The sequence below is a fragment of the Spodoptera frugiperda genome, chromosome 16, assembly GCF_023101765.2.
Source record: "Spodoptera frugiperda isolate SF20-4 chromosome 16, AGI-APGP_CSIRO_Sfru_2.0, whole genome shotgun sequence".
Classification (NCBI taxonomy): Eukaryota; Metazoa; Arthropoda; class Insecta; order Lepidoptera; family Noctuidae; genus Spodoptera; species Spodoptera frugiperda.
The window spans coordinates 4,317,564-4,335,778 of NC_064227.1; the positions used below are offsets into that span (position 1 = coordinate 4,317,564).

The following is an 18,215-nucleotide window of genomic DNA, read 5'->3' on the forward strand; positions in this document are numbered from 1 at the left end:
ACTAGATGGCACTAATATTATAAAAGTAACACATCAACACTAGATGGCGCTAACATTATAAAAGTAACACATCAACACTAGATGGCACTAACATCATAAAACTCACATAAGCGGTCTATAGTTACTTCACTTTACTTTAGGAACAAGCTTCATCAAAATATGATCACTAGCGTTAGTGCACAGCGCAGAAAGTAATTTTCATACCTACTTACATAATAAGTATAAAAAAGTACCTATCTTTTTTTGTTTTATTGTTAATAGGATAACGTTCAGCCACAGTCTCCCTTGGCCTGGCGGTAAGCGAAGCGATAGACTAGGTAGGCATTCAAATGATATAGTACACACTTTTACACAAAAATCTATGTATGTATATGCTTTGATCAATAATAGTAAGTACCAACTAGATTAACTGCCACACTCCGAGACATTTAATGATCACTTAAACTAATCTTTTCTTTAATAACGATTTTGTATCAAAAACAATTGCTAGACAAGGTTAAGTAACCATTAAATGACTTTAAGTACGGTGGTAAGATCAGTAACAAAAAAAATGTCAAAAGAAAGGAAAACAAACATCAGATAAAATTGGAAATCATTTATTTTACGAAAATAATATTCGTTGTACTCTTAAAGTAATATAATTTGTATCTAATTACATTAGAATAAGCTGCAGACTGCGGACTAACTGTTGTTGAGCTGGCTGTTCACCACTTTACATCTGTCCGCGGCCGCCGCCACCGCACCGATGACAGCTGAACGGAAACCTGGAAAGATGACGGGAAAAACATTTTAGTGTGTCTATAAAGCAACGTTATGCCTTTTATCCCGAAGGGTTAAGCAGAGGTGCGAGAGAAATTTTCGAAAAACCGAAAAAAGTCACGTGGTGCTTTGCCCGACCCGGGAATCGAACCCGAGAACCCTTGTCCGGCAGTCGCACTTGCGACCACTCGACCAACGAGGCAGTCGAGTGTGTCTATAATATTATTATTTTTTTGTCGAATTATTCATGATAGCATGGCGTCTGGTAGCGTGGAATGGAAAAGAAAACGTAGTTTATCGACCCAACAAGCTTGAAATCTGTCCCAAAATCGAAGCGAGAGAAAGCTACTAAACACTCGCTACTTATCTAAAGTACTAGCGTAGTACGAACATAGCATTAGGGCAGTAAGAACGAGAAGATTGTGTGGTTGTCGTCTAGTCTCGCTAAAACTCGAGAACGGCTGGACCGAATTGGCAAAATTTTGTCTTGAATTTGTTGTGGAAGTCCAGGAAAAGTTTAAAAGGTGAGACACAAATGTTTGCCGGGTCAAGCTGACCTGGAAAAGATAAAAATAAAAATTTCTACTTTTCTGATATCCATGATCTAATCACCAATCATCACGACACGCCTAATAATTTCCCACTTTCCAATAAAAATACCAAATCTCCATTTCTATCCCACTAACCATTTTGCTCCAAATGATAAGTTCCATCAGCGGTGGACCCAGCAGGACTGGTGACGTTATCCTTCAGTACTGCCGGGTGGGTGCCGGTCTTCACCATGGCTGCTGAGCCGAGCGTGGTCTGCGCAGCCAGGCGGAGGGCGAGGTCGCGAGGCAGGCCGCAGCGCACACCGCCATCAGCTAGCGACTCTATCATCATGTAGATCTGGAAGATGGAATTATATTTTAGTATTTATTTACATTTAACAATAAGCACACCAACAGCACAGTCACCCACATATTCAATTAACATAACCAAAAAAAGTAGTTATTATTATAAACCTTCACTGGTTTGCATAACTTGCCATTGTCATGTCTGCTAGCTGTTCACATATTATAACTCAACGTAATCGCGAGAATTTCATTATCAATCTATCCATCATCTGCTACAGCTGAAATTAAAATCGGTTTTCGCAGATAGTGATAATAGGGATGATGATGGGGTATGAAATTAAAAATCGATCTAGTCCGAAAAAATTTTAGACACGTATTTTTTTATTTTGTCATATAAGATAACAATACTTAGATAAAAACGAATCAAAGTTTAGGAATGGGAGCAAATACGTCATTTCTACGTATAAAATGTACCTAGAAGTGACGTCACGCGATATTTCAAATCGATATATCATAGAAATACGTGTCCAATGTTTTAAAATAATGTACAAGACGGACATTAAAATTGAAATTAGTCTACCCTATTTTGGACCGTTAGCTCAATACAAAGGAAGACAGTCGAGACGCGACGTTATGCAATACATGTCTACCTACCTCCTCTGCCTACCAGCTACAATCAAAATAATATCGACGGTTAAAAGGAAATAGGGTATAAGCGACATTTTGGTCAAAAATGAGTTTATTATGCTATCCTACGTAAAATTTTCCGCTCTTTCGAATGCGCTTACTCTCATGGCTCTACGATGACATTTTTGGCGTTTATATCCTAGCAAAAAAAAAAAAACATTTTCCTAGTATTCTTTCGACGACCGACGAGTTTAAACGGCTCTCCTGAACATTTCATTTTTTGTCCCTTATACCATATTTCCTTTTAACTTCATCATCAACTCGATACTTACATAAGCAGGTCCACTACCACTCAAAGCAGTAACAGCATCCATCTGATATTCAGGCACTTCATCGCAAGTACCCACGGCTTGGAACAGCTGTGTGGTGAGCTTGGCGTCATCGGCGGTGGCTCGGGTACCTCGGCTGAGGGCGGCTGCTCCATGCTGCACCAATGCTGGCGTGTTCGGCATCACTCTGATCACACGAGCTTCTGTTGGTAATACCTGGAAATATTGCTGGATTAAATTTGTGTTAAAAAGAAGAAAAAGAAAGAAAGAACATTTATTTGCAACAGTGAACATTATTTGAGCTTGCGTGCACCACCTTAGATCACATCGTTGCTTCCCATCAGGCAAGATTGAGGTCAAACGCACTCAAATTTTCGTTAAAAAAATATGGTTTTCACTCAAAAAATGGTACAACACCAGGCACAAACAGTATCTACACGCGAAATAAAATAAGAAAAAGAACAATTAAAATAAATGTAGATATACACAACACTAAAAGAACACAAAATAAAAAAATATTTTGTGCCCGAACGCATAAAACAGGTCCAGTTCAGCATGCATACCAGACACCTGGTGCCTGTCGCTGGACGCCAAAGCTTTTTTTTTTTCATTTGTCTCATCTATTTCGTCAAGTTTTAAACAGAAATATACTTTAACAAATAAAGTTTTTACCTTTTCAATAGCAGCAGTAGTAACTCCCATAGCGACAGAGATGAACAGCTTGTTCTTCGAAGCCTGCAGGTCCTTCACTTCCTTCAGCACTGGCACCACCACATCGGGTTTCACAGATACGATCACCACCTCGGATCTTTCCACCACTGGCTTGTTCTCGAACACTGCTGTCGCACCCAGTTTCTGGAGACAAAGATTGGATATATGAAGATAGAAACAATTTTTAGGATCTAATGGGTCTGGAACATGAAGAAAATATAAGGAGGACATGTCATAACTGACAACCGATACATTTTTCTATCTATACAGATTTTTTTTATGGAACACGTAAACGAACAGACGTATCACCTGATGGTAAGCAATCGCCGCCGCCCATGGATACTTGAAACACCAGAGGCGTCGCAAGGGCCTCCGGTAAATAACCTCACTCACACAACGAAACACAACGCAAGCGTATTTCACGTCTGTTTTTGGTGAGACCATGGTATTAGTCCGGTCGAGCCGGCCCAAATTCGTGGTGAAACATGACTCTCCCACACACAAATTATGATGATGATTATAATTCAAGGACGAGATAAGTGCTTGACTAGTTTTTGCGGCTCATTAGTTTTGATGGATCGATGTGCAGCATTTATCGCTGCATAGATACCTACTGTACTTTTTTTTAGGGAGGAAAATCATCCTTTGACTTCTCTCGCCTTAGGCGAGGCGAGAGGCAGTGTCAGACTTTTACTGACTAAAAACCACCCGTTCCTACACCTGCTTTTCGAGCCGGAGCCCCGGTAAACCCGCTAGGTAGTCCGCAGCTCCGGATTACGCATCAGCCCTACTGGGCCCCATCTGTGGTGGTCTGATGGCTCTTTGAGGCGCACGCGGAACGTGACGTGTCGTGCACACTGGTCTAGTTCTGGTCGCGCCCTTAATTACCCTTGCTCACCGTCCGCACGGTGGCCGGAGATCGTTTACCTATTATACTACAACCGAATCCAAATCTCCTTAAAAAAAGTTTCTTTCAAACAAAAATCATAATAACATGATCATAAATGATATTTAAACAGAGAAATACGTTTTAACATAGAAGTCAACGACGTTTCTGTTCTTATCTCACAAATTATAACACAAAGTCAAGGTGATGTGACGTCACAATGAGTTACAGTTTAACCTGAACGTGTTATTGTAATTATGTTTGTACATCGTTAAGATAACTGATGTCATCATGTTTTCACCATGATTTACCCCCAGTAAATCCAAAATAATCATGAATAGGCATGTTTTTAATAGATTAACTAGCAAACTCGGCGGACTCCGTTTCGCCACCAATAATTTTCCCTGTTTTCGTGCTTTTCTCTTGAATTTTGCCTATATAAACCCCACGGAGCCCGAGACCTTTCCAACGAATGCAAAACTGCGGAAATCGGTTCGTGCGTTCTCAAGTAATAGCGTCAGGAAAACCAGACTTATTTTTATGTAATACATAGATGAACGGCGAAGAACAAAAGTCAAAAGAACATAAGTCGCCGACATAGCCCAGCGGATAAGCAAGCTGAAGTGGCAGTGGGCAGGGCACATAGCGCGGAGAACCGATCCCCGCTGGGGCAGAAAGGTTCTCGAGTACTGGCAAGCGCAGCGTAGGACGTCCACCCAAAGGGAGGACAGACGACCTGATTAAGGTCGCAGGGAGCCACTAGATGCAGGTCGCTTCCAAGCGGTCTATCTGGAAGTCATTGGGGGAGGCCTATGTTCAGCAGTGGTCGTCTTATTAAAAACAGAAGAACTACGAAAGGATTATAATTAAAAAGGCAGTCCTTTGGAATATCAAGCTAATAAAAGTCCCATTAGTCTAGTGCGTTTGATTCCCTGTTCGGATAAAGACTTCTTTATCAACAGTCACACTAGCGAACACTCGACTGAAGCAACTGGCCAATCCTCGAGCTTTTTTTTTTGAGGGGGGAAAATCATCCAATGAATTCTCCCGCCTTGGTACGACGGGAGGGCGTGTCATCTTACTGATAAAAACCACCCCGATCCTACTCCCTTTTCGAACCGGAGCCCCGATAAACCCGCTAGGTAGTCCGCAGCTTCGGGAAGTCGGATACTGCCTTCGGAATATCAAGCTAATAAAATCGTTGGTCGCGTGCGTTAATTCCCTGTTCGGATAAAGACTTCTTCAGTCAACAGTGACACTAGCGACCACTTAAGCAACTGGACAATCCTTTATTGAGCTTAGGACTTTACCGGTACTCAGAGACATTTAATGGTTACCTTAATCCAGTCCTTTATTTATTGTTTTCGATACAAAATCGTTACTAAGGAATCGTTTAAGCAATCTTAAAATATAATATTTTGACTTTCGAGAGACATCTAAATTAATTATTATATATTATCGGTTTACTCACGTAACGTTTTGAGAGTAGCAGCGCGACAATCACCGCGTCGTGTGTCGCGGAATACTGCTCATGAATATGAGCCTCTAGCATGGCTTGAAACTAGTCGAGATCCTTGTCAAAACGTTACGTGAGTAAACCGATAACATAGAATAATTAATCATTAATATTAAATGTCTCTGAAGTGCGGCCGTTAATGCCCAAAGATGGTGATGATGACTAGGGATTTAAGGAAAGATAATTATCAACGATAAGTGCTTCATTTACAAGCAATATTAAGTACTAGAGGACGATAACACTATCTATTTCTATTTCTAGCAGTACTTTACTGTTCACAAACAATGAACACATATTCCACAAGGTTAAATTTAAACCACTGCCTCGTTGGTCGAGTGGTCGCGAGTGCGACTGCAGAGCAAGGGGTCTCCGGTTCGATTCCTGGGTTTTTTTTGGGGTAAAGTATTGCTGGGCTTTTTCGGCTCGATTCTCAGATAGTAGCACGGAGTCTAAAAGTGCTTCTATCAGGCTCCCCTCTATTATTTAGGACTGTTATAATTCGAAAAGTGGGTGAAGCGGCAACTTGCGTTGAACCCTACGGGGATAAAAGGCGTGACGATTTTAAACGAGGTAGAATCTTTCACCGATATTTTTTCTAAATACACCTTGAATGCACCTTGAATAACCTTCTACAAGATACATTAAAATATCGAAATATGACGTATATACCCAAAATACCTTTCCTACATTCGGGTAAATATTTTAAGTAGGCAAAACCACAGGCGAGACATTTGCTGGGATACACGTAAAATGATAGTATTTTTCCTCCTCATACAACGATTTATAAATAAACCTACATGGTTACTTGTAAAGCATTAATTAGTAAATGCATATGACTAATAATTAATTGATGATCCATGATATTTTGTTTTGATGTGGTTTAGTTGATATAGGTACCTAATTTTTCTTAAGAGGGAAAATATTTTAAACTAACGTAAATTCAAGTATTACAAAGCATCGAAAAAATCGTGTTGAGAGTCAGGAACCCTCGCACTGCTGAACATGAGCAAAGCCTATACACTGCCTCTGTCGGTTTGTGATGACTGGAGTTCTGTATTCATTTTCTACAAAAAGACAAAATGTTTTCTCTTCCTTAGTAGGCAATATGCATTGGTTACCTATCTACATTTCGGGTCTGGGCGTGATGTGTATGTGAACTTGTATGTTTGTGCCGCACTCACGACACAGGAGAAAATCATAGTGTGGTGCAACGTTTTTCAAAAAAATAATCTAGGCAGGTAAAAAAAAAATAAAGAGAGTTAAACTTGAACCAAAACAATAGCTTATTATTTAGTTTATTTATGATTAAATTGTTTACCTTAAACGCTTCAGCACTGACGACATCGGCAGGATGGACACTGGCCGTGATCTCATCGGGTTTTGCCAAACCTGAGGAAAGTGTGTCGAAAACAAATAATTAACCACATGTTTACTAAACCCTTTAATTCAGAAATAGATTACAATGAATTTACATGAGGTAAATACCACTGTTCTCGACTTCTCGAGTCACGTAGGACCGAACTCGTGTTGAGTGCTAGCATGAGACATTGTGCAACTTGTATGTTTACTCTGATTTTAAAGTACCTAAATAATATTACATAATTACGTAGTCGATACTCAATATTTCGCATATTTTACTTACAGCGATCACTTAGGGTACTAAAATAAAAAAAAAAAATACAAATCAAAAGTATCGAGTATCGATAAATGATTGTAATTGTAGAGTTAAGGTTCGAGCATATTATGCCGGGCCGCAGCGGGGCGGAGCGGGCCGCAGCGCAGCGCAAAATGCGTACCTAACACATTTGTGACGGGCCGGGTCGCATTGCATTGACGGATTTTGAGTACAGTGTACTGCCGGAATTTGCGTGCAACTGTACGTTATGGATAGCTCTGACGAAGAACTTGCGTTTTTTTGCCTGCTGTTAGAAGAAGAACAGCATAGACAAGAAATTCGTCAAAAGAGAAAACGTAAAATATGGATACATCCAATTTGTTTGTGACGGGGCGCAGCGGGGCGGGGCGGGCCGCATCGCACGGACGGAAATCCGTCGCGCAATAATGCGAGCCGCTGCGGCCCGACACAGTGTGCGTTATTTAATGTAAATTGTATTGAAGCGATTTAAGCGGATTTTTGCGCTCCGCGCCGCCCCGCTGCGACCCGGCATAATATGCTCGAACCTATAATGCAACTGGTGCTCTTCTTGGTGCATTTAGACAGATCTGGGGGTTGAAGTGGAGTGATACCACGACCTCAAAGTAAATAGAAATAGTATCTAAACAGATATTAAAAATAAACGCCATGTTTCATCCTATTTTCTATTTTAGTAATATGTACCTATACTTAATTAAAATTATATATACCCTTACTTATCTTTAATTACTTTAATCCGACTTTCAAATATCATTTACCTACCTACCATAATTACGCATAATAAAAACTAAACATTAATTTTCAGGTTTTTCCCATTGACAAAAATGTTTACAATATTTAAAGTAAGTATATTCAGCTTTTTGCACATGACGCTGCCACCGCGCCGCCACCGCGTGGTCACCGCGCCGCCGCCGCCCCCTTTGTTACCTCTGATTAATTCCATTACCGACCGCGTTCGAACTTACACGTACCTAACTTTTTACTATTACGACCAAGACCGCTAATAGAATGAATTCAACTGTTGTATGACGCGACGTCCTGCGGCTGCATGAGGGATCTAGACGCGAACACGATGCGGTGAAGATTCGGCACGCGGCACTCAATCAATTGGCTTAAATTTTCGCGAGAACTGGATGGGTGCCGTTACGTTTTTGTTTATAATGTCGGAAACAGAGACAAAACGTAACGATTTCATATAGGACAGGATTCATATAGACATAGGACATAACCGCCGCGTCAGATCGTAACGCGTTAAATTCGACGTCTTTTGTCCCGGAGTTGCGGACTACCTAGCGGGTTTACCGGGGCTCCGGCTCGAAAAGCAGGAGAAGGAACGGGGTGGTTTTTAGTCAGTAAGAGTCTGACACTCCCTCTCGTCTCGCCCAAGGCGGGAGAAGTCATTGGATGATTTTCCTCCCTCAAAACAATAAAAAAAGGACGTCTTGTGACGGTGTGGCGGCATCGTGTGCAGGAACGCTTATTGTCTTTCAACTAGGAACTACATCACGATGCATGTGTCAATTTGATCAAGATTTTGACATTTTATCGATAATTAAATTGATACAACGAAGATGAGTATAGTCACGAAATTAATAATAAACTGGGCACGAAGCACGATGCAGTACGAAACAATTCGTGCAAACTAATTTGGAATCTTTTAAATCGAAATTCTTGTAAACAAAATGTTTTAAGGAACATTTATTTCGCTGATATAAGATTATTTGGACACCACTGATTAACGGTGAAGGAAATCATCGTGAGGAAACCTTTTTTTTTTTTTGAGGGGGTAAATCATCCAATGGCCTCTCCCGCCTTGAGTCAGATACTCTTACTGACTAAAACCACCCCGTTCATTCTCCTGCTTTAAGCCGGAACCCTGGTAACTGTTACGATGTCCATAGCTCCGGATCGTGAGGAAACCTAGGCTTAACATTTATAAGTTTGAAATCGCCAACCAGCATCGAGTAAGCGTAGTGATCAATACTAAAGCCTTCTTCGCGAAGAGAGGTCTTTGTTCAGCAGTGGCCACTTATAGGCTGTTGATGATGATGATATGACTCCTACTTTAAACCAAGATCTAAGTACCTACCTCTACGTAGCTGCGGACTACTAGCAGTAGTAGGAACGGGGTGGTTTTTAGTCAGTAAGAGTCTGATACTCCCTCTCGCGTCGCTCAAGGCGGGAGAAGTCATTGGATGATTTCCCCCCCTCAAAAAAAGTACCTACCTCTGTTACTGATTACGTTTCTTTCATAAGTTTACCCAAGATTGAGTAGTAGGTACGTACACAAACAAACAAATGACGTCATAAGACATAAGTACATCTTTAAAGCCGAGGTAATTGCCTTTTACAATCCATGTTAATACATTAGTTAACATGATGTTTAATTATTATAGTTACTGAATTGACTAGCTCAGTAGAGTAGTTTTGTTGTTATGTTTTCTTTTTTTAAATTTTATTCAATGTTTAAAAATAACCTAATTCTAATAATACTATTGGGATTATTATTTATCAGTGGGATTTTCTTAACATCACCGGGGCTTAGAGCCTGTTTCACCAGTCATCACCTTCTTATAACAGATAACACAGAAAATCGACGTTGAAATAACGCTTGCGTTGTGTTTGAGTGAGGTTATCGGAGGCCCAAGTTCCCCAACAACCCTTAAATTCCTAAGAGGCCGGCAACGCACTTGTAACGTCACCGGTGTTTCAAGCGTCTAAGAGTGACAGCGATTGCTTACCATCAGGTGATCCGTTTGCTCGTTTACAGGCTTAATCCATAAAAAAGTGCCCGACAAATTTTTGTAACATAGGTAATTGGAGAAAATGGGGACAACTCTGTCTTACATTATAGTGAATATTATAGGTAAGTATATAACGTATGTGATTGTATGTATGTATGTATGAAACAATATTTACCAGCTGAGATAAATCCGTTGGCCAGGGCGAAGGCCAGCCTCCCGCCGCCAATGAAACCGATCTTCATGATTTCGCTTACTGTAACAAGAAGAACAATAATTAAATATTATGTCATACTTCAATGGCGTCTTGTCTCATAGATTCCTTGAAACCTTTTGGTCTCTTCAGTTTATTAAAGGGGACGTGTTGTTCTTACGAATACCTTTTATTAACTGTCTTATGCAACTAACTTATCCTAACTTATTAGGGCGAAGTGTCACATAAACTACAAAACATAAATTAACTCGATCGCTCGATCGAGTATTAAGATATTAATAACTTTCCATTAATGCACAAAGTGGTATTTGTTCTACAGTCAGCCAGACTACCCCGAAACCAATTGATCTTGTTATTACTAGTCATTTATTAATGTTCATTAAATTCGAAGCTAAATCAAGTTTAAGATGTTGCCAATGCTAAACTACGAGATAACAGTTGATAACGGATAGAAAAATATATAATTTGTCGACCCCAAACATACGAAGGGCAATATTTTTGTATGATAGACAAGCAATGATTTGATAAACGACTAATAAATAAAGATGAATTAAATTCTTGTGGCGAACTTGAAACAATATAATATCACTGTCCCCATGTCCCTTCGTATGCTTAAATCTTTAAAACTACGCAACGGATTTTGATGCGATTTTTTTAATAGATAGAGTGATTCAAGAGGAAGGTTTATATGTATAATACATGCATATCACCATTGCACCCATGCAAAGCTAAGACGGTTCGCTTATATTTTTATATTATAGCTTTCGTGAGAATACTATTTAATTTACCCGGCGTATTCACGTAACTGTTTGACGAGGAACTCGACTAGTTTCAAGCCACGCTAGGGCTCATATTCATGAGCGGCATTGCGCGACACACAACACTACGAACGTCGTGTAACTGATGCAATGCTGCTCATGAATATGAGTCTCTATAGCGTACATGAGTACGCTGATATTAGCATAATAATTAATATTTAAAATATGTGACACAAACATAATTCTTCAACAATAGAACATTATTACCGTCAGGTGAATAGTCTGCCGTTTGCCCCCTATTCCATAAAAAATAAATAGATACGGGCACTTTTATAAACTCTTATTATGGGATTTCAGATCAGTGAAGATTATTTACGTATGTATTAGCAAATAAGTCTAACTCCCATACTCAGAAACATTAAATGATAACCTAAATTATTCTTTAGGAACGATTTTGTATCGAAAACAATTGCTAAGGACTGTGTTAAGTAACCATTAAATGACTCTGAGTACGGCGGTTAGAAAATAGCCTGGTTTTCAAACCTAAAGTTTGTCACGTTTTACATAAAATATCATTTATATATAAAGAAGCTATTTATATTAGCTACGTACAAAATGATTTATGATTGTCTGAGATTGGTGTCGTGGAAAATATTCCTCCGTGTAGGTACGGAGATGTCATAAATAAACCATGCATTTCCTCAATCAACAACAATGCCAGAACAATATTTTAAAATGAAGAAATATCTAAACAAACTAATTGTTTTTTAAAACGAATATGAATCAAACTAAATATTGCATTTCTATTGCAACCAAAGTCAAAGCATTAATTTCAAATATACCTAAATTAGGCACTTCTGAAATGTCAAATTGAATTGTCCGTCAGTCTGTCTATCAGAGAAGCTAGATGCTCGTTCGAAAGTGTAAGTAGCTTCGGACCAATTTGCTAATTGAAAAAAAAATTACAAAAATATGTAGTGTCAAACTCAAACTCAAACTATTTATTGTATTCATGTGTACATTTAGATATTACAGAATAGGGATGATGAGTGGGTTAAAAATAAATTATTATAATAAAATATTCAAAAATAATCACACTCTCATTTTCGATATTTTCTAGCTAAATTTCTAGAAATAAGTCTGCTATTTGACGTAAAAATCTGATGACGTCATAATAGAGTATTTCATACAAAGTTCATAGAAAATATCGTTTTTGACGTTTCGAAAAAAGTATTGAATTTGACTAGTAGGAAACTACCGTATTAAGCACATATTTGTCTCAACATGAAACCCGGTACGGCAACATACATTTTGACATAATTATTAGTGTCAGACATGGTTAAGGAAAAACACTGGTAATTGGTAACAAGTATGTTGTGTATTATGTACAAGATGATTGTGATGAGATGAGCTAAAAATACAGTAGTATTACGAAACTCACGTTTAGTGACGTAAAAATTTGGCGAATGTATTAAATTCTTGCGTCTACGTGCGTCTCTTGGGGCGCACAGCTGCCGACTGAGCTCGGAGCTGAGAGGTTACTCGTTATCAGCATTATCAGTAGAGTTATCGACACAAGCACTACAATCGATATAGAGAACGCTTGTATACATGTTTGCTATATGTATAACTAGCAAACTCTGTTTCGCCACCAAAAATTTTTCCAGTATTCCTGCTTTTCTCTTGGAATTTTTCCCTAAATTTTCTTTGCTATAAACCTCACGGAGCCCGAGACCTTTCCAACGAATGCAAAACCATGGAAATCGGTTCGTGCGCTTTGAAGTTATAGCGCCAGGAAGGAAAATTTCTTTAGGCTTAAGCAAAGGACTTATTTTTATAATGCATTTTGTTTTCTTTGAAAAAAACTTTGCCCCACACTAGGATTGTCTCCTGTATCCTGGGTGCCTGTACAAATATACAATCTCACATACACAAGATACCCAGACCCGAAACAACAATTTGCGGATCACACAAAAACTTGCTCCGTGCGGGAATCGAGCCCGCTACCCGGTGCGCAGCAGCCAGTTGCCCAAACACTGCACTAATCGTGCAAACAAATTAAATTATGAGAGATTAGATTTTATATAACTTAAGTATTTTAATGACAGAGGAAATAAATCATTCTGTTCGGGTAAATAAGGTTTAATTATCCTTGACTGATATTGTGTTTAAACTATACTAAATGACCTAAATGACCTTTACGTAGGGCTTATAATTTTAAATAAGGAAAAGAGCTTTGATTTGTAGTCTGTAAGATACAAATATATTTATATGTTACAGTCATAGTGATTAAATAGTTTTGGATTCGATTCCCAAGTCGGGCAAAGTAAGAGTAATGATCACTTCAGTCTTTTGAAAATTTCATAGACTAATTTTTTTTTACAATTATTTTTCATAAACCACACACTGGCGAACTTAAGGATGCTTTTCCACCAGAGATGTGTTATGTAGCTATGCTGCGAAGATGTAATAGCTAAGTTGTGAAATTATGTGACCGTTTCCACTGAAACTAAGTTTGTAGCTTTGCGAGGAAGATGCGCAGCGCAATAGTTTCCTACCGATACATCGCATACTCGAGCTGGCTTCCGCCATTTATAATACACATCCATAGCACGCATCCATACCACGAATCTTTCATATAAAAAAAAAACATAGCTTAGCTGAGTCCGTTTCCACCAGTGCTAAACTGTGTGTACCAATGAATATTATTGGTGGAAACCAAACGCATCCACAGCAACGTAGCATAGCACATCTCTGGTGGAAAAGCATCGTAAGCCTAAGCCTGGTGGCATTTTTGCCGGTTGAAATAATATACCTACTCTATACATAATCGGAGCTGCGGACTACCTAGCGGGTTTACCGGGGCTCCGGTTCGAAAAGCAGGAGTAGGAATGGGGTGGTTGGTGGTTTTTAGTCAGTAAGAGTCTGACACTCCCTCTCGCCTCACCTAAGGCGAAAGAAGTCATTGGGTGATTTTCCCCCCTCAAAAACTCTATACATAACAATATTATGATACCAATCGATATATGTATAGACTGGAAAACATATAAAATGAGTTCAATTGATATTTAACATTGGTTTATGTAAGAACAGCAGACTCCTTTATTGATGGCCTTCGATGATAATCAATGCGAGGCTATAGTTTGTGTCCACTGCATTTAGATTTGTTTATTTATTCTTATTTCTATCAAAATATTACATCTAACTAATAATTATACCTGGAGCTGCAGACTACCTAGCGGTTTACCAAGGCTCCGGCTCGAAAAGCAGGAGTAGGAACATGGTGGTTTTTAGTCAGTAAGAGTCTGACTGACACTCTCTCTCGCCTCGTCCAAGGCAGGAGAAAAAATTGGAAGATTTCCCCGCTCAGAAAAAACCTAAAATTAATGATATCAAACTAATGAAATATAACTAAAGATTTTGCTTAATATGAAAATGAAAGCCCTAAAATGCTGCATGATTTTTCGTTAACATTTGTATCTTTAATATTATTTTAATTAAAAACTGCTATGATATTATAATAATATTATAATAACGAAGTACAAAGTCGTGGGCAAGAGCTAGTAAAATTATATAGGTTACACTTATTGTCGATAGCCAACCAACAAATTACATAGACTCCATGGTAAATATTGTCTATTGGCTCAATTAGCCGCCGCTCAGCCTTGTGTGTAGTTTACCGACTGCAACTGATGACATAAACGATTGTAAATTACTTATTTGTTTGTTCTACATATTCATAGCAGGAATAGGTAGATATAGATGTTATATAAAACTCAGAGGATCATATTGGAGAGATCTCTGTCAAGCAGTGGATGAAGAGCGGCTAATGTCTGATGATAACGATGAAGATTGAGTAATATGGCCGTGGTGTCACTCCGTTCGAGCAGGTCCATTCGTGCCGAAGCTTGGTTATCTCTTACTTTATTGTTGTATATCGTCAAATAATTTTAATTACGGTGTGAGAATTTGTTTTCGACTGAGGAAAAATACCCAAATCACGTCATAGAAATGAATAGCAGGTAGATTTTCCTATACCTATAGATTTTTCAGTAATGGCGTGTGGAATATGTCACGTATTACCATTTGATTCATAGCTACTGAAAACAGAAAAAAGTAAACAAACACAGATATTGACAATCTGTGGTTAATTCGCTGAAAAGCAGATCCGTTGTAGGATTCCGTCCGGAGCTGCGGACTACCTAGCGGGTTTACCGGAGCTCCGGCTCGAAAAGCAGGAGTAGGAACGGGGTAGTATTTAGTCAGTAAGAGTCTGATACTCTCTCGCCTCGCCCAAGACGGGAGAAGTCATTGGATGATTTACTCCGCTCAAAAAGAATTGTAGGATTCCTTTCAATTTTATATTTTTTCTACAAGTACAATTGAGTTCACTAAAGCCAATAAATATTTGTAGATAGGTAAATGTGTTACTATTATTAAATGTGTAAAATGTATTATTTTCACCTATTTATCTACCTATCTATGAAAAATACAGGCCTACCGATAAATTAAAGAATCATAATGATTGGAGACCTTATCCAAATAAGAATAAGAGTCTTTTCAAATAAACTAACTACGTTGTTACCCAAATAGCTGATAATATTGTGATGATATTTCTATTCCTTAAGCTCCTACGATAAAATTATTTGCACTAGTCTGCTTCTTGTCATATGGCTTGGTAGCAACGTTTATTTTTCAACAGATACCCAAACAGTTTTGGTTCATTATTCATGTCTCAAGTCTTTTTTTTATGAAGACTTTGCTCCACTCCAGGATTTTCTCCTATATCGTGGGTGCGTTTATAAACATACAAGTTCACATACACATGACACCCAGACCCGAAACAGTTCATCCCATTTTCAAGAGGAGATCTTCCTATTCTATTATTACCTTCCTACAAGAGAAGAAAGAGCAAATGTTTAGCTAGAGCTCTTTTTTAATCTTTATTTCTAAAGGTATTGGGGTTTTTATCCAACAAGGATATGCCAATCCCATTATTTAGAGAGATACTGACTCATTAAACATTTATATATTTTTTTCACAATAAAAAAGAAAGATTGAAGAATTTGAGTGACACGGTTGAGTGATATTTCCATTTCTAACAACGAATAAGTATTTCAAATAAAGTGTGAAAGTGAAAGATGTGTGATTGTCCTCTAACAATAAAATAATAGTCTCGTTTACAACAAGTCTAGTCTTTTTTTTATGGCAAAAGCAAGTAAACGAGCGGACGGATCATCTGATGGTAGGCAATCGCTGCCGCCCATGGACAATTGAAACACCAGAGGCGTTACAAGTGCGTTGCCGGCCTTTTGGGAGTTAGGAATTTAAGGGTTGTTGGGGAATCGGGGATTGGGAAGATTGGGAAGGTCCCCTTCTTGGGCCTCGGGTAACATCACTCACATAACGCAAGCGTTGTTTCACGTCGGTAATTACTAATAAATATTTCAAATATACCTAGTAATACCTAGTAATAGTGAATGATGTGTTATTGTCCTCTATCAATAAAATAATAGTCTCGTTTACAACAAGTCTAGTCTGTTAATAAATGTAATTTGCTTCCATCTTGTTGCCACTGGACCTTGATCGGACATCTAACAACAGCATGCACTGTTCTGACATAGTATTAACCTATAGTACACAGGACTTCACACCAAGCTATGCAAAACCAGTATAAGCTGATCGTCAAATTTATGGACCGATCATATACAGCGAGACCAGAATAAACTGGTTTTGTATAATTTGATGTGTAGCGTAAACATGTAATGCATAATAATTATGATGTATCAATTTACATAGAATATTATTAGATTGTGGTAAACAAAGTGTTGCTTTTAATTTTAATTGATCGAGAAAATAATAACATTTTGAAGTCAAATGTGTTTATTAAGTATGTAAAAGTTATAGTATTAATATGAGATACCGTTTATAAATTATTGGATTAGGTACAAGCCTACATAAAAATTTGAAAAAGTTTATTGTTGTTGTGTGATGAGCTTTGGTTCCCTTTTTAATACCTAACTTAAAATATTAATAAAATAGTATACTTCCAATTAACTGCAGTGAAAAGATGTTAAAGTTGTATGCAGCCTAAATTATAGACACAAATATAGCTTCATCTCTGAGAAAACTTTTAATAATTACACTAAAACTTTTAACCCACCAATAACAGATAACTTTCTACCACAAGTTAATTTTATAAGTTTCACATACACTTTTTAATATTTTAATTAAAAAAATGAGATAGATCCTTCTAACGACATTTTAGGGCTCCTTTTAGAGCCATCGATTTTTCATAAAATAAAAAAGAAAATAAAATAGCATAGCCAAATATAATAAAAAAAAAAATACAAACCTTTAATCATTGTCACTAACTTTCCAATTTCAAATATAAAATAAACAAAAAAAATTTAAAAAAATAAATACACACGACAAACACCACACCACACTTCTTCGAAACTAAACCTTAACAACACTACATTAAAATTCAAAATAATTTATTTTAATAATAAATAGAGTATTTATTTTATTTTATGGAAACGTTTTGTTCATCACGCGTGCACTCATAACATAACTAAACGTACGCATCGCCCGGGCGAACTAATGCGATACAAGTAGGTACGGACAGAACAAACATCATTTGAGGATAATTTATTAATATCCCTTTAATAATGAAATGAAATTACGTTTTTGTTTAAATAAAAGTAAATGCTGCCTGCTGACTGCCCCGTTGGCCGAATAGTCTTAATTGCGAATGGCTCGGGTTCGATTCCCGGTTCGGTCAAAGTATTACTAAGCTTTATTCATTGTATAGCGGCATTACGTGCTCTCTCTCTCTTTCTTAAGAAGATAATCATAATGCCCTTTTCTAATTTGTTTATTTATAATTAAGAACAAATACTTAACCCACTCCTTAGAAATTGTTTACTGAACAAAAATCGTTACTAAGGATTTATTTAGTTAATGTAATCATTAAATGACTCTGAGTACGGCAGTTAACAAGGTACATATTAAAATTATAATTACCCATACGTTTCTTTTTTTTTGAGAGGTCATCAAATTACTTCTGCAGCCTTGGGTGAGGCGAGGGGGAGCGTCAGACTCTTACTGACTAAAAACCACCCCGTTCTTACTCCCGTTTTGAGCCGGAGGTCAGATAACCTCTTAGTCTGCTATTACAATTG

The 18,215-nt window shown here is 37.9% G+C and overlaps 1 protein-coding gene across 2 annotated transcripts; it reads right to left on the reverse strand.

Moving 5' to 3' along the window:
* Positions 1-580: 580 nt before the first annotated feature.
* On the reverse strand, positions 581-17,628 carry LOC118280754 (uncharacterized). Of its 2 annotated transcripts, none has more exons than XM_035601121.2 (7): positions 17,387-17,628; positions 10,238-10,315; positions 6,983-7,053; positions 3,224-3,406; positions 2,555-2,767; positions 1,446-1,647; positions 581-764 (listed from the first exon to the last, which is right to left on the reverse strand). In XM_035601121.2, exons 1-7 carry the CDS (start codon positions 17,394-17,396, stop codon positions 682-684), a joined length of 840 nt encoding a protein of 279 aa, XP_035457014.1. In that variant the 5' UTR covers positions 17,397-17,628; the 3' UTR covers positions 581-681. The 2 variants fall into 2 exon arrangements, with proteins under 2 accessions (XP_035457014.1, XP_035457015.1); XM_035601122.2 differs by lacking the exon at positions 17,387-17,628 and adding an exon at positions 12,473-12,630.
* Positions 17,629-18,215: the final 587 nt, after the last annotated feature.

Bases quoted from the DNA above. Each gene is read 5' to 3' on its own strand.
- LOC118280754 (XM_035601121.2), bottom strand. The intron at 3,407-6,982 runs GTAAACAATTTA...CTTTGTCTCCAG, and splicing joins TCAGTGCTGAAGCGTTTAAG to AAACTGGGTGCGACAGCAGT. The intron at 1,648-2,554 runs GTAAGTATCGAG...TCCATCTTCCAG, and splicing joins GTGGTAGTGGACCTGCTTAT to ATCTACATGATGATAGAGTC.